Source organism: Nothoprocta perdicaria, unplaced genomic scaffold, assembly GCF_003342845.1.
Source record: "Nothoprocta perdicaria isolate Ctin4 unplaced genomic scaffold, notPer1 scaffold_68, whole genome shotgun sequence".
Lineage (NCBI taxonomy): Eukaryota > Metazoa > Chordata > Aves > Tinamiformes > Tinamidae > Nothoprocta > Nothoprocta perdicaria.
Window position 1 is genome coordinate 3,457,158 of NW_020455954.1, and position 24,551 is coordinate 3,481,708.

Consider the following 24,551-nt stretch of genomic DNA (forward strand, 5'->3'; position numbering starts at 1 on the left):
CCAGTGCTTTGTCACCCTCACAGTGAAGAAATGCTTCCTTAAGTTCCTGTGGAACTTCCGATGCTTCAGTTTGAAGCCATTTCCTCTAGTCCTATCCCTGCCCACCACTGAAAAGAGGCCGCCTCCCTCCTCCTCACTGCCTCCCTTGAGGTATTTATAGACACTGATCAGGTCCCCCCTCAGCCTCCTCTTCTCCAGGCTGAACAGGCCCAGCTCTCTCAGCCTTTGCTCATATGGCAGATGTTCCAGGCCCCTGATCATCCTCGTATCAACACAAAGTAAAATACAACAGCAATGCTAACCAGTGCTGTAACCCCCGCCTTCAAACAGATGGCAACTGAGCTTTATTAACTGCTTCATAACTACATCATATAGCAATATATATATCTTGCTATGTCTCTGGGTATGCTAAAAGATAAAAGTGATACAAGGGAAGAAAAGTCACATGAGAAAAAGTGATACTAGGGAAGAAAAGTCACATGAGAAAACCCAGCTCACCAGCAAATTTTGATAGCTTCCAAAATTAATATGAACTTCAGAAAACTAAAAAATAACGACCTGAATTTGGAGTGGTAGTTAAGTTTGGAATTAAGTTCTAGGTATTAATGTCATAGAAAACACCCTGCTGCAGGAATGCAGCACATTTTCAGTCCAACAGCAAAGGCAATATTTATTACAACTCTTCCCTGATTGAAAATGGGATAAACAGTTGTTTTGTCTTGCCATTTAAACTAGCAATTTGCATTAATCCAGCTGCAGCCAAGACTATATTCAGGGTATTCAAGTTCAGGAAGAATTCCAAGATGAATGATGTGTAACAGATGATATGGTGATTTTCACTCCACATAGGGTTACAAACTTCAAGAACCAACCCTAGGAAACAAATAAAAAACCTACTCCTATTTAGAAATGAATGTTCTTCATTTTTGCTTTGGTTTTGGGGGAGATGAGGTTAAGTAATTCACTGAAAGCAAAGGGAGAGTTTTCCTCTGCTTGGGCAGACTTGCAGGAATTAGTAGAGAACAAAAAAATGTGTTAGGTCATCCTAGGCTACTTGTTTCATCCTTCAGAGCTTAACAGGAGGAAAACCCTGGTTGTTCTGCTTGATAGGGAAAGGGGTCACAGCTGCCTCCCAACCAAGAGAAGGGCATTCGAGTGCTGACAGGGAAACAGGAATTGCTGTGGGAGAAAGTCTGCAAACTCCTGTTCCTTGGCACTAGATATATACCTTATATCAAACAGAAATCCCACAAGCCCAATGAATTACCTCGAAAGATTTTATTTCAAGATAAATTAAGAGAATTACTTAATGAATTTCCATTTATCTTTAGTCTCTTTAGTTTCAAATTGATTCATTACTCAAGCTAAAATTAAATTTTCAGAGGTATGTAGAAAAGAGTTTAAAAATGTAATGCATCTGTAACATTCTCTTATAAAACATTTACAGTTTTGCTTCTGATATTTTAATGAACTAAAATTACGGCATGCATTCCATTTTTCCAATGTGCTCACCATCATGCATAATTACTCTTGAATGTTTACCACAATAACTGGATGCAGTAAAGACAAATGCCAACAGGAATGATTTGTCACCATATGCTGGCTGTATAACCCACTCCCAAGTGGCGCAATTTTATTTATTCTACAAAAGTTTCCAAAAGTAAGAATGAAATCCAGGTTTCTTATGATGGAAGGTAGCGCATGATTTTCTAAAGAAGGTCTCTCGCAATAGAGTTTGATTTCTCAAGCATTGTATCCCAGTGCTAACATACCTTCTCTTAAACCAAAGGAAAATGCTGCACAGCAGAAGCTTTTGAAAACTCAGTAAAATATTCTGGTGTATGAGAAGGAACTTGTTCTTAAAATAGTAAAAATTAGCAATATCCCATTGAATTTTGATGAGATTTGTGCTTTATATTCCTCAAATGCTGGAGTGTTTCTCAAATTCTTCCTGAAATGAGGAATGTCTGTTTCTGAAGTTCTGCTTTAGAACATCTGGCAGGAAGCCTTCTGTAAGAGACTTTTGGAGATCACTAGCTGCTCAAACAGCTATAAAATGTTTTGTATCACAGCCACCTGCACCAGCACCAATACTAATGGAAGTGAACTAACTTGAATTTTCAATTGTCCTCATGTTGCTAGAGGACTTCTAAGGAACACCATGCAGACCATAAAATAAATCATAGCCAAGCAGAGGGATTTAAGCAAGCTATGAAATCCAAAGCTATACAGCCGTTTCAAATATCATGAAAAGTCCAGGATGATTTTTCTTCGAGTGTCCTGCAAACTAGACAGAGTACAGCAGTGCACTTTCATGACCACTTTTTCTGGAAACTCAATTGAGATCTCTGCATTGCACCACCTCATAGCATGGAGACATTTTATCCAGCGATAGCTTAGCCAAGACTTTGTGGTACCTCAGCCAACCTGCTTAGATATATCTGGTCCAGCACATCCATATGCAAGGGAGAGTTCTTCATCAAGGACCTATATGCAGCAATGTATGTTAATGCTACTTACGAGAATCTTCAATCTCTTCACGTATATTTCATACTAAATTTTAAAATATATTACACTTAGTAATTGTTGGTGTATTACTTTTAACCAACCAACTACTTGCCAACAAGGGAATATTAGAGTATACAAATATTTTAAGGATTACTTACATCTATATTCAGAATATAGCAAAAGCAACATTTGAGGGATAAGCAAAATCTGATGATGTAGTGTGGTGTGTTTTTTTTTAAACATGTCCCATCATTTTATGGCCTAATACAGCAAGATTTCTTATTTGTATCAGGTTGAAGTTGAATGGTTTTCTCTCTCACTTTATCTTCATGTTCCATTAAAATCCTGGAGGAAAGGAACAGAAAATAATCAGAGGAAAATGTCAGTAATATTCATAGGAGATCAAAACAAAAGCATCCCCTCCGCACACATAAAAGAGTCCAGAGTTTAACAGAAAATGGCAGAATTTTGTGATCTAACGAACAAGCAAAACCAAAGCAAAATAGAAGTGACTCCATCTCAAAACATACTTTCATTCGATTGGAAAAATGTGGATGGTGCTGATTATTAGCATTTATTCTGTATTTCAGAGAATAAAAACAGTGACTTTCACTTATTATTTCTTTTGTCGATTCTCTGACAGATTCCAAAAAATTTCACCGACAACATTAAAGATCTTCCCTTTCATTACCAGTATTTTTGCCAGTTAAAGGATTTCAGTGGGGAGAGATTTATTGGTATTTTTATCCATTATCTTCATATAGCTTTGAAAATCCTCCTTTCCCTCTCTCCCAGACCCAAAGCAGAGAGCTGAATTTGAGCTTCATGAACAAAGTAAAGAGGGATGCACATCCAGTGCTCTGCTGAAAGGTCTCATTAGCATCCAAGTTTCTCCATTAGTTTCTCCAAACCTCCAAGACCTTCCTGCAAGAACAATCAGGTCCTTCCTACACACCTTTTGTAGCACCAGTTCAGGCCATTCTAGGCCCATGCAGAGTGCCACCAACTTCCATGAATCTGTGCGGACCTGAGGGACTGCTCGGTTCGAGCAACCAGATATAGATCCACTTAAAAAGAATTAAAAAAATCTCACCTTAAGTTCCCATGAAACTAATTTAGCAAACAGAAGTAATTCTGTCATCAGTGACAGGGACCAGTGAGGTACATTTACAGCTTGAATATCTCTTCTTCTTACCTGGCTAAGTGAAGAATGGATTTGGTGGTATTGTGCCCAGAGCATGCACTGCATTCATAAAAAGTTAAATTATAATCCTAGAATAAAACAGAAAGCCTATTTCAATGAGTTTTGCACAGCTTCTCATGCCAGTTCTAAAAAAAGCAACACACATATACTGACACATATAAATGAAGAAAAAGAAGTAGAAATAGGTCATTCTGCCAACCAACTGTATGAAAAGATGGGACTATATTTTGTAGTTGCCTGAAAATGGTAATAAAAGAAGATCCAGCGTAATCCCAAAATAGGAATTATATGCATTTTTCAGATGATATTTGTTCTATACAGTGGCTTTCCTCTGTGATAGATTGATCTCTCAAAAGCTCAAATGCAAACATATATTGCAATGTGCTGAAGTTTAGTGAACTTTCCTTGTGATGATGAGGCAATTCACTGAGTGCTCGTCAGAGCAGGTGAAAAAAATTCTCATGACTTTTTATTCCTTTTTTTCTTTAATCTTGGAAAGCTTCAGCAGAAATGCTCTGCATTCAGCAGTCTGAAGCCAATGCTTTCCAGCAGTCAAATGGAAAGTTAAAATTTTCATGAAAAATAACAACAAATCTATTCTATTTGTTTTTTGTCCTTACGACATTTTTCTGCATCTTCTTCCCATCCTCCAACTAGTCTGCACCCTTGGTTAAGTAATCCCTGGGAACTTTGCAATTAAGTATGATGATTAAATCATTACACCTTGAAGACAAACACAGCACATATCCACAACTTAAACATTTCTTAGCAATCAAGTTTCAGATGCTTTCTATCAATCAGGTCAGTCTTGTGTTGCATGTGAACATTTTTTGTCAGAGCTTTCTCTTTCTGCAAAGTCAATATTGCAAAATTCTCATTACCACCATGATGTTTATTCTTACATTAACCAAACTACCAACCAGCTTCAGGAGGATCTTCTTTTCCTTCTGATACTTTCTAGAACTAACATCCTGATCCTATTTCTTTTTTCTTGGAGCATGAGTGCATGAGTGCAACTACTAATCTTTAGGCTGCTGTGCTTCATTTTAATAAAGGACTGTGCTGCCTGCCATGCCCCACAAGCTTAGTGATATGTGATTTAACAATGGGAGCCCCTGGGTTTCTCCCTGAATCCTAAAGTACTTTTTTTGGGTTTTTTTTAAATCTTAAAGTGCTTTTAGGATTTGAGACTTTGAGAAAGCAAGAGTTATAAGAGCTGGGCTGAAACACCCTCTGAAAGAACTTACGTTGCTAACTATAGAAAAGAAACTAACTAAAAGCAATCCCATCCTGCGTGAGCTAACATCCATGAAACAGTCCACAAATACAGTTGGACTTCTGGGTTGACTGGTGACCTCATTCCTCGTCTGTACAGGGTCCTTTTAGCATAGGATGGCTATGCAGGTGACTATGAGCTTAACATCCAGTCAACTGTATTTTGGGCCACTTACAAAGTAATTCATGAGATTATTCACAAAATAAACATCTCAACTGCATTTTCCAATAGAGTCTCTTCTTTTCATGTTTTGTTTTACTTATGTAAAATATTTTTTCTTGCATAACAAGTTGGAATTAATGGCCTAGTGGGGTGTGAGTTCTGCATATCATGCAGAATGATCAAATTTTGTTTTGCTAGTGCAAATTTTGAAGAGAGCTAAATGACATGTAAGACACCCACTCAGTCCATTTATGGTTTATGACTCAGTTGCATTTTCAAAGAAGGATTCAGTGTTACACATCCTACTCCCACCTAGCAAGAATCCTCCAGGACATGAAATTCCACTGCATTTCAATGCTTACAAGAAAACCAAGCAGACTTCCTAAAGGAAGAACTTTTGAGGAATAAAGCTCAAAGCTGGCATTGCTGTCAGACAAAGACAAAATAATGGTCACAAACCTGAATGTGGAGATATGCTTGTTTACAAGACTGTGAATATTCAAAAGAGGCTTTTTTTTAAAAAAAAAGGGTCCTAAATCTTTCATTTATACAGAGGTACCCAATAGTAATCTTTCTTACAAACTGAGAACAAATTAACTGCGTTTCTAATTACCTTCCTTTTGCTTACCTTCTGCTGCACTATACCTTCTAATGACAGACAAGTACATATGAGAAAGCTGGTTTAATTCAGCAATACTGCTGCCCACTTTAGCTCATTTCTCACAAACGCTGGGTTGACTTACTCTAAATAAATTAATATTTTGGACTCACTGGTGTTTTCATTATATGCATTATAGACAGAGATTCAAAAGAAAAAAAATGACGAAGATATGCAGGAATGTAAATATGCTATATGCAGCCCTTTGACTGTTAAATTATGGCCCATGGATATTTTCAATGTTCTGGCAAATGCTGACTCTATTTACTTTGTCTCTCTATGTGATGAAAAGATGCTAAAAATAAATACACTTTCTACTCCCACACTACTGTGGCCTTAAAGGAGGTGGGAGGGAGAAAAGGTCCTGAAATTATCTCACTCCCAAGAATCAATTCAAAGAAGAAAGGGGAGGCGGGGGGAGGGAAGAAGAGAGAGATTAAAAAGAGATATGCAAGTGAAAGAATGGAAAAAGGAAGACAGAAAGAAAGGGAGAGAAAGACAGAGAGGGAATAAGAATGAATCTTTGGCACAATTCACCTTTCAGTTTTTGTCTTTAGACCATTTTATAACCACCTCATATCAGTGTTTAGACCACTGAGAGCCAGGTTGGTGAGTGTGGCAGGATTCCTCAACTTTAAAAATACTTGTCTGATTAATGAGAATTTGTTTTTCTATAAATGTGGACACACACAGGCTCAAATCAACAACCTTCACCTTCAGGTACTATATGAGTTCCATACTGAGTACCATACCATAGCCAAATGCTCTCCCATTCCATTGGGGACTTCTCGTTCCTTTTCATTATCCGTTTTATTACCCAATAAAAGCACAGGTACATTCTCCCCAGTTGCCTCCTGCAAATTAAAGAGCAAGTATCAGCTGAGGCATTTTCTTTAAAAAAATACGTATCAAGAGAACAAACAAACAAATGTCACGGTGCAGCATGAAATGTAAGACATATGAGCCAGATAAGAGCCACGTAAGAGCCACTTTTCTTAGGAATATATCCAGCATTCAAATTGAATTAATGACACGAAGACAACAGATTCTCCTAGAGCTTGAGATAAAGTGCTCAGAATTTATGATTAATGGTCCAGCACAGCAGACATCCAGGTTTCATATTAAAAATAGAAAAAGAGCAAAAACGTGATGTTCCACAGGCTCTGACACTATTCACATATATGATTTTCTAATTACACAGACAGGAGAATAATAATGACACCTGGGTACAATTATGCCAAATAAATCACATAAGGTAGGTAGAGAGAAAAAAGTACATAATAAGAACAAATATAAATTCATTCTGAACATGGTTAGAATTATTACTACCTGAAGTATCACAATATAGTAGGCCAGATGGCAAAGCAGTAAATGGATTCCATTCACAAAGATGAGTGAACTATTCCAGCTTGGAATAAAACACAGAGGTTTTGATCACAGCATTATCCATTATCAAAAATTTGAATTCCCCTCTTGTTTTTACCATGATAAATTGTAACAACTTCTGATTTGTTTCAATCTTATATTTAATAAGGGTCCATTCTTACACATGCATCACGCTACTTTTACTTCCATGGAGCTACTCAGAGGAGAAATCTACGCCCATTAGGAAAGAGTTGAACAACTCAGACCTAGTTTCAACCTGCCACCTAATCACCTAGTGTTCAGATCATGGGTTTTTTTTAATGTTAAAAGGATGATCTCTATCAGATATGCCAGGAAACTGAACTCTCTGCCATGAGCCATGAGCCAGTTTTACAGTGCAGCATGTGGATATCATAGGTTTGTCTTCATTCAGGTTCCTGTGAGTTGAATATTTGGTTGCCAAACTGCTGCTTACCAAGAGCATCTGTGATTCCAAGCACCTCCCAGTGTTGGCAATGAAACAAGGGGAGCCCTCAACTATATAACCTTCATGAGAAATTAGATGACTCCATACTGGGCTTCCTCCTTCATCTCCCATTTTATGTCCAGTTGTAGGAAAACCAGGAGCAAGTGAACTGACCCAGTAAGCAGTGGCCATTAGAGATACTAGCTCCTTAAAAACTGAGAAATGTGATCATTTTCACAGACAAAGCGAGTCTAACAATGGATTTAGTGGCAACTATGCAGACCAAAATCACAAATAACAAAAAAATTAATTTCTACCACAAGAAACATGCTGTCTTCTCTCCTTTGCACCAGATAACACTCCATATCTGGAAAAAAGTAGAGACTACTGACACAGTAGTTTAGATTTAAAGCTATGCCATGTTACCTCAATGCTCACGAGCCACTGCTTCACAGCTGTGAATGTGTCTTTTGCCGTTATATCATACATCACTATGACACCATCAGCTTTTCGGAAAAACTGCTTGGTAATACTGCGGTACCTGCAAGTAAGAATCCATTGATAGCTCCCAAAGACAAGCCATAATGTGACAAGGTAATTCCTATCTGCTAGACAGGAGCTGGCAGGGGCTAGAACCTGTTGGATCCCCTGAAGAGTCAAACGCAGGCACCTTGTGCATTTATCTTGGCTCAGTTTAGTCCACAGCTATATGGGCTGGTATAAATATATATCTTCCTAAGTAATGGCCCAAAATTTTGCCACTACTTAACTGCTTACACTTTAAATGCACAGGCTATTCATACAACTATTAAAATGCAGTTACACTGGAAGGCACTAAAACACAGGTGTAGAAATGAATGGAGAATGTTGTCCTGCAGTTTCTTACAACATTCTAATCTTTGTAACAGTTAAATATGTTTTTATTTTGCTTATATATTAATTCCATAATTCCATAAGCTAGGTGATGGAGAAGCTGATATATTGATCTTCACTGAAAAGCTTGTTTGATATCAGAGGCATATTACAAACTGTGGCAAGCAATCCCATTCTTCCCATGTCATGAGCTCCCTTTTCACATTCAGGAGAATGCTCAAGGATGATGCTTTTACTACCAGTGACTGCAATAGCAAATAAATTCCTTGCAAAAAAAAATTTGGAAAGAATGTTTGGAAAAATTCCATCTGCCTTGTCACATTTCTTCTGGATTACTCTCAAAAATGAGTCGCATATTTCACCTTCTCCCATTCGCCTTCATTTTAAGTTCAGAAATCACAGCAGAAATTTCTCTCTCACAAAGAGTTCTGCTCAAAGTTAAGATTTCTGGGAGCTTTTCAGTATGTATAGAAGGTTATATATGTATTGTGATTTGACTGGCTCTGTTAAGAATTTTCATATCTTTGTTCCTCTCCTAAGAAGCAGGATGAGGACCTTCCTTACTAATCTTGAAATAGATTTTTCAAGCATATAAAACCTTAAAATGTTTTTCTCACCGTTCCTGGCCAGCAGTGTCCCAGAGTTGCAGGGTTATCTGGCTATTATCTACCGTGACTGTTTTCACACTGTAATCCACACCTATAACAGAAATACAAGGTAGGTTGTCTCCTTACACACTCAGTTAGAACTTTGAAATACCAATCCAGCAAATGACAACAATTCCAGTAAACACTACATTTTGTGATAAAATTTTTTTTGAGACAAAAATTATGCCTCTAACAGAGAGATATAAATTTCTATTAGTATCTCTCTCTCTAGTCTCTAGTTAAAAGACATTAGGATTTTTTTTCTTGCCAAAAGATCTTCAGTAATAAAATAGAGTGGTAACAGAGTAACCGAATTTTGAAAAAGTTATTAGGATTAGTAACTTCTCAAATCAGGGTACACGATTCAAGGGTCCATCTGAAGATTCCTCAAGAGTGTATGGCAGTCTAAGTCATTCAGTCTGAAATTCACACTGTATAATTTAAGCTATCTGAAAATTCAGCATTTTGTCTGAACCAGCCATGTAGGCACTTTTTACAGCCAGTGGAAAAAAGCACAAGGCATCACACTAAAGGAAGAGTAGAACCTAAGATGAAAATGGAAGAACTGAATTGCTGGAGAACTTACTCCCTGCTACAGTATATGGGAGATGAGCAGACTATAGCTAGGTTAACTTTTATGTACCTTATTTACCTTAACTTTCATGTAGCTAAATGGAAGTGAGACAAAGCTAAATTTATCAAAATTTTTAAACAAATTATACCCCAATTCTCTCCATCACAGATGATATAAGTATCTTCTGGATATTTAAAACAGAGTGTTGAACATTAATCAATTGCTACCTCCTCTTGCAATCTATCGCACCACACTATACTGTATCATAGAATGACAGAATCATAGAACAACTCAGGTTGGAAGAGACCTCAGGAGGCCATCTATCATTTCTTCAAAGTCTTCTTCCACATCAATGGGATTTACCAGTGGCATTAATGTAGAAGAATCTAAGCCTGAATTCTTTCAGTGGATGGAGGATATATTCACTACCTGTATCTCAAGGGAAGGAACTTGGGCTATTCCCTAAAAATTTCAGGAATTCTTCTCCAGGTGGTTCACACTGCCTTTGAACTGTATGTCTTGCCAACCATATGGCTTGTAAAACCCATAAATGTGAAGATTGAATTGAAGTTATGACAAAGACTTTCTTGTCATTATTGGATGGCAGCTAAAAGATCAAAACTCAGACTCATTCCTAAGCTTTTCCTCTGGAAGCTCCAGGCAATTGCCCACAATTTATAAGAGGTCAGAGACACGGAAATCCTGCCACCATTCAACAAGTTGGCATAGTTTGCTAATGCAGCACCAGAAGAAGGCTCTTTAATGTAGGCTTTGGTGTCTAGGTTGCCACTAGACTGGAGATTCAGTCAGTGAAGAACTAGGAGTCTAGTAAATTATTAAGCTTACAGTGAAGCATCAAGGTACCTCATCATGTGAATTGCCCTCTTAGTTCTTTTGACTAGACTGATGAACACATCAGAGGAGTTTACCCCTAGCAGCTCAGTCACCTGAGTGTTCTCAGCTGTTCACTAATTTCACTAATTTTCACTAATAAACATCTTTTATTATGAACAAGTAAGTTTTATTTCAGATCTGCTACAGAACAAGCATCCAAACTAAATAATACCAATCTGATCATTTATAGTAGTTCAGCTGCCCTGCAAAAATTTGTTTATTTTTTGAAGCTTAATTACAAGTCTAACTTCTAAAAGCTTGGCTTGCCGCTTCAGGCAATACAAGTACAATGTAGCTGCTAGTTTGTGAGAACACTGGTCTAACATACTTCTTTCTTTCTTCATATATGCTACATTTTTAAACATAATTCAGATATACTACTTTGTCTTTTAAAACAAAATCCATTTCCTTGGCAAGGTGGAGGTGGGATGGTACAGTATAGAGTAGTCTACTGAGCAGGGTATTAGTTTCAGAACAAAGAGATTTATAAGGAAATTGCACTTCAATGAAATCAACAGCATTTTCTGATTGACTTCAATGACATGATTTTGCTACAAAGGCTTATTTGATTCCTCTCTGTCAATGATTTACTTCCCAATTTAGCAGAATTCTCTTTGCATGTCCTACTCCAATTTTGGGTAAAAGATTTTACAACATCTGTGCATTTGTGTTTTACAAGACAGGCTTAATATCATTAGAAGCTACTAAGTACTGCTGGAGCAATGACAATATTTGCAATGTTTCTTAAACTTACCCACAGTAGCAGCTGTGCCTGGGAAAAAACGATCTTCACAGAATCGCCGTAAGAAGGAAGTCTTTCCAACACTGGAATTACCAACTAAAATAATCTTGAACAAGTGGTCCGGGACAGAGTATATTCTCTCATCCTTCAAATAAGAGTAAACATTAGTCGCCAACTGCACTCACTCTAAATTCCACTGCTTTTCCAATTTGCCTTGTTTTGAAGGCTGAGTTGGGAAAAAAACAGAAGATTTTATCACATAATGTTCTCTACTACCAACAAAGCAGAATTCTGCTTCCTGAAGTAACTCAGGGTTTCAGGTGATTTTCATATAGTATTCCAGATCATGTGAAGTTGAGTAATTTGGCCTCACTGAGATCTGCACATATACTGAATATGAACTTTGACTGAAACAGCATAGAGAAGGCATAAACCTAATTAAAACAATTTATTTACATCCTTGGAAATCAAAACTATCTTCAAATAGCTCTATTCAGTGGTTTCTATCCCATACCAATGAGATAGTAGACACAGCACATCTTTACCCAGAAAATAGAAACAAAACCATAACTTTGGCTTATGCCATCTAGCATCAGGTTCTTCTCCCTCCTATTTCTACTACTGTAGTGTCAAGAGCTTCAGTGCTACTCCACAGAATCATAGAATGGTTGAGGTTGGAAGGGACCTCTAGGGATCATCTAGTCCAACCCCCTGCTCCAGCAGGGACACCCAGAGCACGGGGCACAGGGCGGCATCCAGGCGGGTTTTGCCCATGAGGAGCTGTCTAATGTGACACTAATTCCACATCTATGCTCACTTAAAATCACAGATGGGGGAAGAGGAGAGGAGTGGGGAAAGGAGGAAAAGGATGGGGAAGAGAGACAAAGTTAAGCGCAGCTCATGAGTTGTTACTATTGCTGTTAATATTCAACTAAGTTCATGGCAGGAAGGGGAAGGGGAAGGGGAAGGGGAAGGGGAAGGGGAAGGGGAAGGGAAGGGGAAGGGAAGGGGAAGGGAAGGGAAGGGACCTTTGCCAGGCGTTTGTGGCATGGCAGGCATCAGAACTGTACTCTCTGCCTCACAGTTCTTTGAACGTGACATAGATATCTGGCCTTGCAAATGTTTTGTACAAATATACTGCAGCATTACAGGAAAGAGCAAAAAGTACAGAACTATTCTTAAAAGAGGAAAAAAAAAAAAACGCTTATATCTTAATATGAAGACCATTCACTACTATAAGTTTTGAGGGTCTAAATATGGACACATCTGTTTCATGAATCAGCCCCTTGTTATAACTATACAAAGTCCTCACCTCTATCTTTTTACTTACACCTAAACCCCCAAAATCTACTGCAGCCATAAGCAGCTATTATTACACATACATCTCTGTAAAGCACATTTTCAAGTCTGCAGAAAAACATTCCAAGCTTAGCTGATTTCCAGCAGTGGTAATTATTGCTGTGTCCTCTGGGAAATAAAACAAGTTCACATGCACACATCAATTCAGCACAATTTTTGCAGTGATTCTGAGAACAACTACTAAAGGAAAGGACTAGCTGATATGAAACAGTGATTAAGTAATGCTAAGAACCGAAGACACTAGATGCCTCTGGTTCAGTTGTACCAAGCTTATTCATGGAGGTAGAGATGTGCCACTGAACAGCTTTCCTATAAACAGCAACCAGATCAAGCAACATCCTTGGCTTTTGGGCAATTTAATACAAATGTGACACATGGTAATTATAAACTTAGTGGTCCATATTTTAGACTGAAAGATGAGGAGGAGTAGAGGAATCGCACCTCAGTGAGTCTCTAGAGGTAGAGGTTTGGGACAGGAAATGTTGCATAACTGCATTATGCTCCTGTTAACTGCAGCCTCTTCTTCCGAGCCACCCATGAGAAAAAATGTTCTGCCTGGCATCTAATTCCCAGATTAAAGAGTGGTTGCTGGCTCCATGTGCTGCTATAAACTCTTAGACATTTTCCATGGAAAGTCCTTAGGATAAAAAGGACTTGTTCATTTCTAAAAGGAGAAAAAATTACAGTGGTTCTACTCTTCCTTAAGATGCAGTAAGTCATGAGAGATTAGCAGCTAAATAATTGATTGTGAATGTCTGTTGAATATCAAAGCTTACTCCCAGCAGGGAGTCTGAATTCAGTATAGTAACGAATGAGATCACACAGTGCAGTAACACAGAGTTATGTAGACTTCAAGACGACATATGGCATTGGATTAAAAATATAGGTCTTCCCAGACCCTTCTTCCTAGTGCAACAGAGGATGACAGGACCTTACTTCAGGCCACAGGACCTGGACAGGCTCTGTGAGAGAGCTGCACGACAATAATTACATGGAACAATTTTTCCTCCCTTGCACAAGTATTTCTAGACCCTATAGCTACCCACACATTCTCAGAGCAGCAAGATACGAGAGGACAGAAGGACTGGCTGCAGCTGGAAGACTAACAGACTGGTTAGAATATGCCTCTGAGACTCCTCATAACTCACAACGCAGCAAGAGTAGCGATTTTTTTTTTTCAGAAGTTTTCATCAGCTTCAGATGAGGTTTATATGTAGAACTGCCATGGGAACAATTATTAATTGCATTAATTGCCTTCTAGCCCTGTCTTCCCACAGAGGTGTCAAGCAAGGAAATCAATGCACTAGCACTGGCTGAACAAGATCACTCCACATCTAAATTCAACCTAGTCAGTAGACCAAAAGGATCATGCAGGGAAGCACATAGTTCAGCCCCATATAGACAGAGCTTATCTGAAAGGAGTATGTGTGTACGTATGTTTTTGATTTTTTGTTTTCCCAAACTAAATGTAAAAAAGCAATCTAAGAAACCACCAAACTAAGGGTTACGCCAACTCATTATGGTTGACACTTCCTAGAAAACAAAAATGGAATGGAATTACCTTTGGAAATGACCATCCAGTTTGCTTTCTCAATGTTTCTTTAACATTTTCACAAAGCAAACAAATATTTTTCTGGTTTCTTCTCTCTCCTCTTACCTTGCTTTCACTTGCTTTTGGGGGGAAAAAAATTCCATAACAAGTATCAGAAGGAAGGTTCCTGCCCCAGATATCTTACAGTGTTATTCAACTGAGGGGAAGAATAACCAGATGGATACATTTTGCCCACAATACATTACAGAAGCAGAAAAAAACATATTTTTCTCCACCATCTCTTCATCTCCTGTCAAGTAGACCCATCCGTTTCTCTAAAAAGGTTAACTCTAGTCACAGGATGCATACACTTCAGCAAAGCACTGAACTATGATGTCAATATTTCAAGTTTCTGGTTAAGAAAACACGTAATAGATTCTCTGGTTATTATCCAATGCCATAATAAGAAGCATATTCTCTAAATTAAAATCTCTAAATCCATAATGGCTTGATCATGATTTGTTTTCAAGGAGATTATAATGTCAAGATCTCTTCCCATTAATAAAGAAGTAATTCAGTTCAGTAGCTATTTGCTGAGAAGGGTCCATATGACAATTAATGGAAGGGAATTCAGACATTCAGAGTAAGTTATACACCACAAAGCATCTTGCTATTTAACAAATCTAAGTTCTTTGTGGTTATATAACACTAATATTTTGTTTTATAGTACATATTAATGTCAAAAGATTTTAGCAAACTATTCTTTTTATAAATGGAAAGCTTGTGCTGTGCCTTAGACGTTTTTTATTAAGATGCACCACTTAGAACTTATTATGAAACCATGGTATAATTTTACTATCATTTTTAAGATATGCTTGCTTCTTCTAAGAGAACTATATAATTATGACGAAACATACCTATTTTTTCCTATACCTTAATCTTTTTAATATGTGCTTCAAGAATATAACAATGGAGAATACTTAATAACAATTCTAAAATTAGATCACAAGCACAGCTTGTTCTGAAACAGTGAAAAAACAAAAATTATACTACAAAGAAATGTACTTTCCTGAAGTTTTTTTTATAGATCATTACTGCTTGGGGAATTCATTGTTAACATTCATGTAATAGCTGGAGCTTAAAAGAAACCCAAGATTTCAATTGCCAGTTAATGTCTTCTCAAATTTTGATCAGAAAGTAGAATATTTTCTTTTCTTCCCAATACATCTATTTAAGTTTCCAGCTACCAAAGTTGACTCAAAATTATCAAATTATAACAAATATCACTTTTTAGTTAAAAAAAAAAATCCACCTAAATGTTTCAGGGAGAGAAACACTTCTTTTTTCAGACAATTGCTACCCTTCAATGGATCTTCTATCATCTCCCACTATTACAAGACATAACTACACACAATAATAACTGCACTACACATTTAGAATCTATTGCCTATTCCTCAAAAAATGTTTCCAGGAATGAGTTATTTTAATGACTCTTGCTTTTACAATCATGAAAGAAACAAGCCCATGTACACACTGTCTGCCACTATTATTTTCTTAGGCCTAGCTTCTCTTCCTTGTGCCTTCAAAATTTATCTGGAATACATTTCCATCTCCCTGTTCATGCAGATCAGTGGCCTATTTTGACAGAATTTTACTTACAAACAGAAAATAAAATGATCCTAGCATCTGAGAATAACACATTAAAATATCCCCTTCAACATCATGTCATGTTTTCTCAAGTCCTCCATCCCCTTACATTTGACAGTGATTCCTTCCCTACTGGTTGCTCTCTGGAAGATGACGGTGTGTGTTCCGTAGATTGTTCTACATTTTTCGTATCTATTTCCTTCTCAGAAGGAGTATTCTCATCTTCTTCCGTCCATTTGTTCAGCTGTCTATCCACTGGCCTCTCAAGAAGCTGAGGCAGATGGTCTTCCTCAATTGATATTATTCTTTGGAGATGTGATGCTTTAGACGTTCCTCCATTAACTCTAGCATCAGGCTCTACAGAGAGAAATCCATTCAGCCCAACAGACCCCCTTCTCTTTACTGAGTTACTGAAAACATCATCTTCTTCAAATGACTGGCTGGACAGAGATAAAAAATAAGTACATCACAAAAAAAATCAGTCCTGGACCACTATTACTTTATTCTAATGTAATAGATTTTCATCTCCTATGTTTTTTACTACTTAAGACAAACACAGATGATTCAGTCAAGCACCTACTGAAAAGCCAGTTCATTGTACTAGGTATATGTATATAGGAGAAGAAACACGATGGGGAAAGCTGATAACTTACGGGGAAAACCGGAATCAGAATTAAAAAAAAAAAAAAAAAAGACAGAAAGAAAATATTTCAAGCTCTTATGTCTGCAAGAGACATTGACTTGGCCTCTGTTTTCAACTGCTGGCACAGTTTTCTTTCCAGCTCCTCTCAACTCAAAGGAAGCATTTAGTATCTCACTGAGATCTCCATCTTATCCCTCTTATTTCAATTTTACAGCCACACATCTGAGAATTAAACTCCCCATATCTTGCAAGTCTCACATTCTCACACCTTACTGCCTGGCTGCTCTCTTCTGTAACGAGAGGTGAGGAGGTGGGCTCTTTCAGCAGAAATTACTAAGAGCATTGTACCACCTCAGTATCAGGTAATGAAGAAACTTTTGTAGCTTCTAGAATGTGTTCACCCACAGCCGGGGAAGTCTTTTGCCTTTGTAGACAGAACACTTGTTATATATGAAACTGTGGACCTTAATTTGCAAAGTTCTTAAAACGCATGTTAATGTTACAGCTACAGGCACCTTAGAAATACATGTTTTGAAAAGTCCCAAGGCTTAGTGATATCAAAAAGAAATTGTAGTTAAAAAAAGCATTCTACATCTTCTTTGTGTTAAGTCTTATAGCACTCAAATACAGAACACTTGAAAAAACAAGCTCTTACCTGTTAGGCAATACCTTGCCCTCTATGTATTTTCCAATGACAGACCCTGATCTTTGCTTCCAAGTGGCTTTCGAAACACCTTTTTTGCAATTCTGCAGAAACAGATAATACTTTTCACTAATTTATTCCTGTTGTTCATTACGGATAACTGTCTTTACTGCAAATGCTGAAATAACACAATGACTATGACAGAAAACATTACAGAAAAAAATGTTAAAAGTATAAATGCTTCAAAATCATTATTAATATACAATCAGAACATTAGAAACTCCAGATTCTGCAAGAATTAAACTTAGCAAACTAAGTGGACCAGCATAAGCATTATAAATCATCATAATGTTATGAAAATAAATAAAATGATCTGTGATTTACACTAACATCTTCTTGTAGAAATAGGACTCCTTAGCCTCCTTAATACCTCCATGGTGGTATTGGAAGTTCTTTGGAGGCCATTTTCTGTTGCTGGACCAAATATTAAGAGGATCTCTTCTTAGCCAAAACCAACAGGCTTAACCAAAAAAAATATTTTCCAAAATACTCATTCAGGTACTCAGATGTTGCACTTCTATATAAATAGAGACTGGTCACTTTTGACTGAGTAGATTAACAAAGTTGAATTTTATTTACTTGTTTGTTTTAGATTATTTCACCCCCTCACAATTGTATTCCTGTCTTCTTTCTATGGTTATTATTAAGGTTCATCTCCCTTAAGATAGCTACAAATTTTTAATTCTAAAAATGTAACTCCTCAAGCATTTTAAGTCCTATCTTTTGAGGATGTTCTAATCAATAGTGGGAATGGAAATGATGGCTATTTACCAGTAAAAATATGTCACGTTCATCTCTGAGATGTTTGTTCCTCTCCCTGCAAGGACAGAACACAAATAAACAAAACAGTGGCACCAGGAACTTAGAACTGGATGTCTTTTCTATTCAACATAAGGAGATGGACTAAAAAATTGACAACGGAAAAGGCAAAAACAATACTTTTAATCTGGCATATTTACATCCTCAAACAGGTTTCCTTTGCATCCTCATACACCCAGTTTCCTAACTGGGGCAAAGCTTCAGTGGGGCTATGCTGATCAAAACCAGCTGGCATTGGGCCTCTAGTTTATTAAAAGAAATGCCTTAACAAACACAAATCTGTTCTGCTCACCATGCCTTCAATTACTCAAAATCACAAGGTTTAAAGCTTTTCGCAGCAGTTTCATCTTAATGGAGAGAGGATATAATATATAGTCTCTGCGCCCGTCTAGTGACGGCTGCAAAAGGATTTTGTCCCTCTGAGGGCTACAGTTCTGGCTATCATAGAAAAGTCTCTCTAGGAAGCATCCATCTTCCATCATTAAGCAGAATGGTACAATAAGAAACGATAAGAAATGGGCACTCCAGACAATCAGTTAGCTCTGAGCAGATCTGACTACACATCTGCTCAATGTATTGCTTAGAGCCATCCTCTGTTGCTGACCTGATCATAAAAGAGATTGAGGAGACACTACATCCTTAATGAACAAAACCAACCACTGCTGCTGTCAACTTTTCCCACCTGTGGCCCAGTTATCAACAGTGGGGGAGATTGCGCCAGATACAGTGGTTTATCCAGACTCATTTGAGAAATACACTGCCATATATGACCCTTTCTTCAAACTTTAGCATGGCAGTCCCAAAATGCTATAGAGAAAATTACCTGGCTAGATTCTGATATAATTTTACAAATAAACTCATTGGCAGTCTTCATTTTGGCTGTGCTTCCATTACTTCAGAAATAACAGAACCTTTTAGCCAGCTTCAGTGATCCCATAGTCACGTTTCTGCCACTGAGCTAGCTTTGAACAGCTCACAGCTGTTTTGCACTCGACTTCCAGAACAGAAGCTGTCCACAACACCAAAATAAAGCACCTTTACTGCCTTCTACTGTATGCAAGAATTGGTCTGGGAAGGTGGAGATGACACATGGACACAATGTCCATACTGACATACTCTTTCTGCTAGATTTTGTATGATCATTTCAACATCATTTCAGCTATTGATGCACAGCTTGAGAATGATGTTAGAAGTTCTTAATACTAAGGTTCACATTACCTTAAGAAATCCAGCTGCTTCATAAGTCCTGATTTCTCCCTCTGCAAGGTTTCTGTCACTTTGTATACCTCCCTGTAACAAAAGGAAATAAATAAATGAAAAGAACTGTACTAACCACGGTACCAACATGGCTAAAATGTATCGTCCTAGGAGAACCCCAATTTGAGACTTCAGCTTCTCTAATCCTGTAGCCTTTATTCCACATGAATGGCTGTCAATTTATAAAAAAAAGCTTATGAAGTAGAAAGTCCATGGGACCAGAACAGTTCTTTTTTTATGAATTGGAAGGATTAGGATTTCTTCATTGAGAACTGCATTCAAGACAGAGAGGACTGCAACTGAAGTTCTCCTAACTCATGACACTAAAAATCATGAGATGCTTTATGTAAAATGAGTTTGTTGGGGACCATAGTTCAATTTCAGATTTCATTTTTCATATTTCATATTTCCTTCATAGATTTACACCATTTGCTTTGACCTAACAGAGCTTACTGCTTGGCCTTAACTGCTTTCTGCCTTTCAGTGGAGCCTGAAGTACGTCTTGTGCACAGTCTGAACATAATAATAGTTGCTTCAGCAGCTCAGGTCTTCTCAGACTAATATCGAGGTTTAAAGCAACATTGCAGGTGAGTAGGGCTGAGCTCTAAGTCCATCAAACACTACTAACTCCAATGTTTTGAACGGCATGAGCATTATTCAGTCACTGGGTAGATTTTGTCTCTAAAGCCCACCTTTAAAAACAGATTATCTTGCAGTCTTTGGTCTGAATCTGAAAGGAGAGATCTTCAGTGTGGAAGCAAACCATTGTAAAGAAGAGCACTTCTGCTGTCTGCTTCCAAACTACAGCTCAAATATGTAAAAATAAAAATAGTGTTCAAAACATAGTACCAAATCTTTAACAACTATTTATTCTATTTACACCCTCAGGAAAGTGTAAATTAGTAATAACTAACTAGAATTTTGCACAAAGCTTAACAGAAAAAGAATACAACATTTGATTCAGTATTGTAATCTATACTGAAATCTGCTAAATAATTTGCTATATACGCACAACAACTCTTGACATTATGCAGTGTACTGCTGAAATCTCTTGACTTCATAAAGATATGCAACACAGTTTGACATCCAATAGCTCTCCGCTGGCAGAAATAGGCTGTTATATAACTTGAAGCTCTTTTGAAAATGTCTTCCATTAGACAGACTTCAGTGAATACAGCTGCAAATTACCGCTTCCTGCTAACATGATTTTTGCCTTGTGCAAAAGGCCAGAGAGTAGATTGATCACCACTTAAAAGACATCTGTATGCCTCAAAATACCAACTATAAATATTTCTTAATGCAAAATATTTTTGTAATTCAAAGACAGAAACTTAAATCCAAAATATTTAAACTGGAAATCCAAAGAAGAAGGTTCAGGAATATGAGTGGGAGTTGTGATTCAGCTGCAAAAGTGCCTTTTTATCTCGCTCTCCAGGCTCCTTGATCAGAAATTATGCACTAGCATTTCTTTTGATGAAGAAAAGAAGTACATCTTACATCTTATAGCCACAGTACATTATGAGAAGTGACTCTTAGACAGACTTAACCTTGAAGGGCACAAGACATCATGTTTCACAACAGTAGCTTCTGCAAGGAATCTTACTGATATTTTAAAAAGTAAAACATTTTTCTCTTTATCCAATTTAAAAACAAAAAATGTGTGGGAGAGAGCATTAACATTTTGAGGAATAGTGAAAGATTCTGCAGAAAACAGACAGACTATAGAAAACTCCGCAAATGTACTTGGGTAGAAGTCACCATAAATGCACTTGGCTTTGGTGGCTGTATGTGACAGCGTGCTCCTTTCCCAGACCCACTCCCCAAACCTGACTTTTCACACACAGCTCTTATTCAAGTGCTAAGCACTGGTGGCAAACACAATGTTTGCACCTGATTGCAGTGGCTGTGTCCCTGGTCTCTTCCCCTGCTCAGACAATAACCATTAATAATAGTCACAATAATGGGAGACATTTTAATGGTCCCCTGGGAGGCAGCACATTAACCAAGGGTTAAGTGAGCACACGTCAGGTAAAATTCAGCTGACATGCAAAAATGACTACAGGTCAATCATCTTATCCCATAAATAGAGGGACAGCCTCAGAGCCCATTGACCTCTCCTACAGGGCAGAGGACTGTATGCCAGGATCTCCTCCTTGAGCAGGATCTTCTCAAGGATGCTGCTTGAGATTGAGTGATCCCTTATCAACTACCAATCCTTTGTAAGTGATCAAAGGTATGCTAAAACTTTATAAACTTTACTAAATTGTACCCAGGATTAAGTGTGCAAATAATCCCTTAGAAAGAAACCACTGACCAAGTCTGGGACTAAGATTGGATCCAGCCATACCCAGATTCCTCTGAGAAGGAGTCTGGAAAGCAAGGGGGTGCATTCTGAACCTCATGACTCAACAAGATGGTCTCCTTGGCAATTTCATATAACTCTGTCCTCCATGCAGCAAATAACAGTGTATCTTGCCGTTTAGTCTTGTCAAACCACTGACCCATATCAATATATGAACAATGTGCATCACCTCACCCCTCTCATCACCCCTTCCACAACAAAATGATGCAAACACTGAGTGCCTTGAGGACGTTCACTGACAAGCCAAGCAAATGCCCTAGCACTACAGAAGCTAGGGACTTACATTTCCTTTTCCTCATGTAGCCTTGTTGATTCGTCCTGAAGCATCAGCAACTGTTGTTGAGCCAGAGTCAGCTCATGAGAAGTTTTCTCCAAGTCTCTCAGCAGCTCCTGGTTTGTCAGCTTCAGCTTGGAGTTCTCTACTTTGGTTTCTTGCTTGTCACTGAGAAGTTCTGTACATTGTTGCTCTAACTGGAATGTAAAAAAAGACAGTACAAAGTATCATAATTCACTGAAGCATCTTAGATTTCAGGTTTTTCATTGTAAGATCTGGAATTAGTTCAATGGCAACTCTATTTCTATCGAAGTTGCTACATGATGATGATGATGATGTAGAATAGCACTCTTCACTGCTTTGAACATAGACGCTGTTTTGTCACTCTAAATCAAAGCATCACACCCTTTCGGTGACACAATTTCAACCAGTTCCAAAATGCACCAAGCTAAATCACAAAAAGGTACTTAAGGGCTAATTAGGAATACTTGGTTGATATCTACAACTGCTATTTTAGACAGCGTGACAAAGTCAACACAGAAGGACTCAGAGTTGCAGCTAAATTATGTCAGGAGATATCAATTAGAGCAATTGTGTTTATGGTCACTCTCCAAAGGATATGCAAAGAGAAAATACACATGCCCTCAGAAACAGAGGACAACAGTTTCTGCATGTTTAACCCATTTCTCTATGTTAAAAGAAGAAGTTAACATCAGAGAGAAAAACTTACATGGACTAAAAATTAGGCCATCTCATTTAAACGCAAGCATTTCTGATCTGAAGGTATAAAAGCTTTTCATTTTGTATTTTCAGCATGTAATTTTAAAAGATGTAAAATATATTTTACATATATATATATTGTATATACATATATAATTGACAGAATTAAAGAATCCATTTTAATGAAGTAAAGAGGCTAGGTGCTTCAGGTACCTAGGCTTTCTCATCAGAAGAGTGTTTTTGGGAGAAGCAAAAATGAGCTGACAACCCTACGATTCACCACACTACAGGCAAGTTATCACAGCTCCATCTGAAGTCCACAAGCGTCAAGGAGACTCGGACTTTCAGTTTGGTGCCTGGTGCCAAATACTGCATTTGTTGATTGTTTTCACTAATTTGAAAATGTATTAGTAAAACTGAATGCGGTCTGAGCCCACTGCAGTGTTCTTCTCAAACTCAAAATACACACTTCTAGTCCATACATACCAAGTCGCGAGTTCCAAATTTACTTCCCTTTACCATTCATGAAAGTAAAGCCAGATTACAAGTGCCTTTCACATCTCTATGCAGAAGGTAAGGATAACCTTCTTCTAACCATGGGTCAGAAATCAGAGGAAAAACCCAAGGATTTTTTTCTGAACCTGCCTCATTTTAGTCTTAAAGGGGCTCCGTCTTCTCTGGAACTTCCACAGACAGATACAAGAGATGCAAAAGATACAGAGAGGGAATCTTTGTAGGAAATTCATTCTTCTGTTCAAAGGCGACCATTTCTATCATTCTGTCAAAATGTCTTGCAATCCCATTCACAATTTGAATTGGCTATACTATGATAATAAGTCTTTATTATTGCTGTGTGATGAAGAATACATCACCATACAGTAGCAATGGAAGACTAAAGTTCCTTGCAACAATGATAATTCATAACTAAGGCAAAATTTCATCAATAAATCAGAATTATCAATATTATTTTATCAATAAATCAGAATTATTAAGGTTAATAATTAAGCTGCAATGATGACTCCAACATTTAACCTATTTTTATACAGCAATTGAAGGTACTGACCACAGGTACCACCGATGAGGCAAGAGTCTGAAGTTAAGATTCTCTGAGACCTTCTTTTTGCAAACATCACACATCCAAAACTTCTAAGACACTCTAAAAAGATAGTTTGCAAGCTATCTTTCTCATAGCAGCATTTTTCTCTCATCCATTGTATTAAAGTCTGTTTTTTTTAAGCCATGGTTTTCATCAGATTATTTATCTCCACACAAATTGTCTTAGTAGCAAAAACCCAAGAGCAGCAAGTTGCAGGCACAAATCAGTGACTGAAACTTATGGCCAACCAAAAACTTAAAAAGCTTTGAAAATTGACCAGGCTTAAAGTTATGGAAGAATTTAAAGAGTTTTTTATATTTTCTACACCATATTTAGAATGCAAATATATCAGAAAATCACAGGTAAAGGGTTTTAGAGAACTATTTTTGTTTCTGGCTGAATGATAATGGATTTTTCAACATAATTATGAAGCTAAAGGTTGGAGAAGATAAAATATAATCATTACAAAATTATGATGAATCATTTCTTATTGTTTTGCAGCAATTTCATCAGACTAAAAGTGTCTGATTTGTGTTACATACATACCTCTCCAAAGAACAGATTCATTTGTTCTAGTGCTGCAATGTGGCTCCTTCAGCAGAGAAATGTAGCAAACAGACTCCGTAAAATCACATAACTATTCTGATTTCCAGTAGTATTGAACAAAGATAATTAACACAAGAAAGATTTTTTCAGGACTCTTAAACCAGGCCCATATCCACATCACCTAAAGTTGCATAACTATAAATAGCAGGTGTGCAGACACAGTTT

At 37.5% G+C, this 24,551-nt stretch overlaps 1 protein-coding gene across 1 annotated transcript in view; it reads right to left on the minus strand.

The window, feature by feature from the left end:
* Positions 1-2,594: 2,594 nt before the first annotated feature.
* Positions 2,595-24,551, minus strand: part of CRACR2A (calcium release activated channel regulator 2A) — a 31,850-nt gene continuing 9,893 nt past the window's right edge. Inside the window, exons 7-17 of the mRNA XM_026050396.1 lie at positions 21,974-22,161; positions 19,290-19,361; positions 18,024-18,069; positions 17,205-17,296; positions 16,016-16,346; positions 11,382-11,514; positions 9,130-9,211; positions 8,066-8,180; positions 6,561-6,662; positions 3,704-3,780; positions 2,595-2,853 (exon numbers count right to left, since the gene is read on the minus strand). Of these exons, the coding sequence (XP_025906181.1) occupies positions 2,763-2,853; positions 3,704-3,780; positions 6,561-6,662; positions 8,066-8,180; positions 9,130-9,211; positions 11,382-11,514; positions 16,016-16,346; positions 17,205-17,296; positions 18,024-18,069; positions 19,290-19,361; positions 21,974-22,161 (1,329 nt within the window). The 3' untranslated portion in view covers positions 2,595-2,762. The remainder of the gene's footprint in view (positions 2,854-3,703; positions 3,781-6,560; positions 6,663-8,065; positions 8,181-9,129; positions 9,212-11,381; positions 11,515-16,015; positions 16,347-17,204; positions 17,297-18,023; positions 18,070-19,289; positions 19,362-21,973; positions 22,162-24,551) is intronic.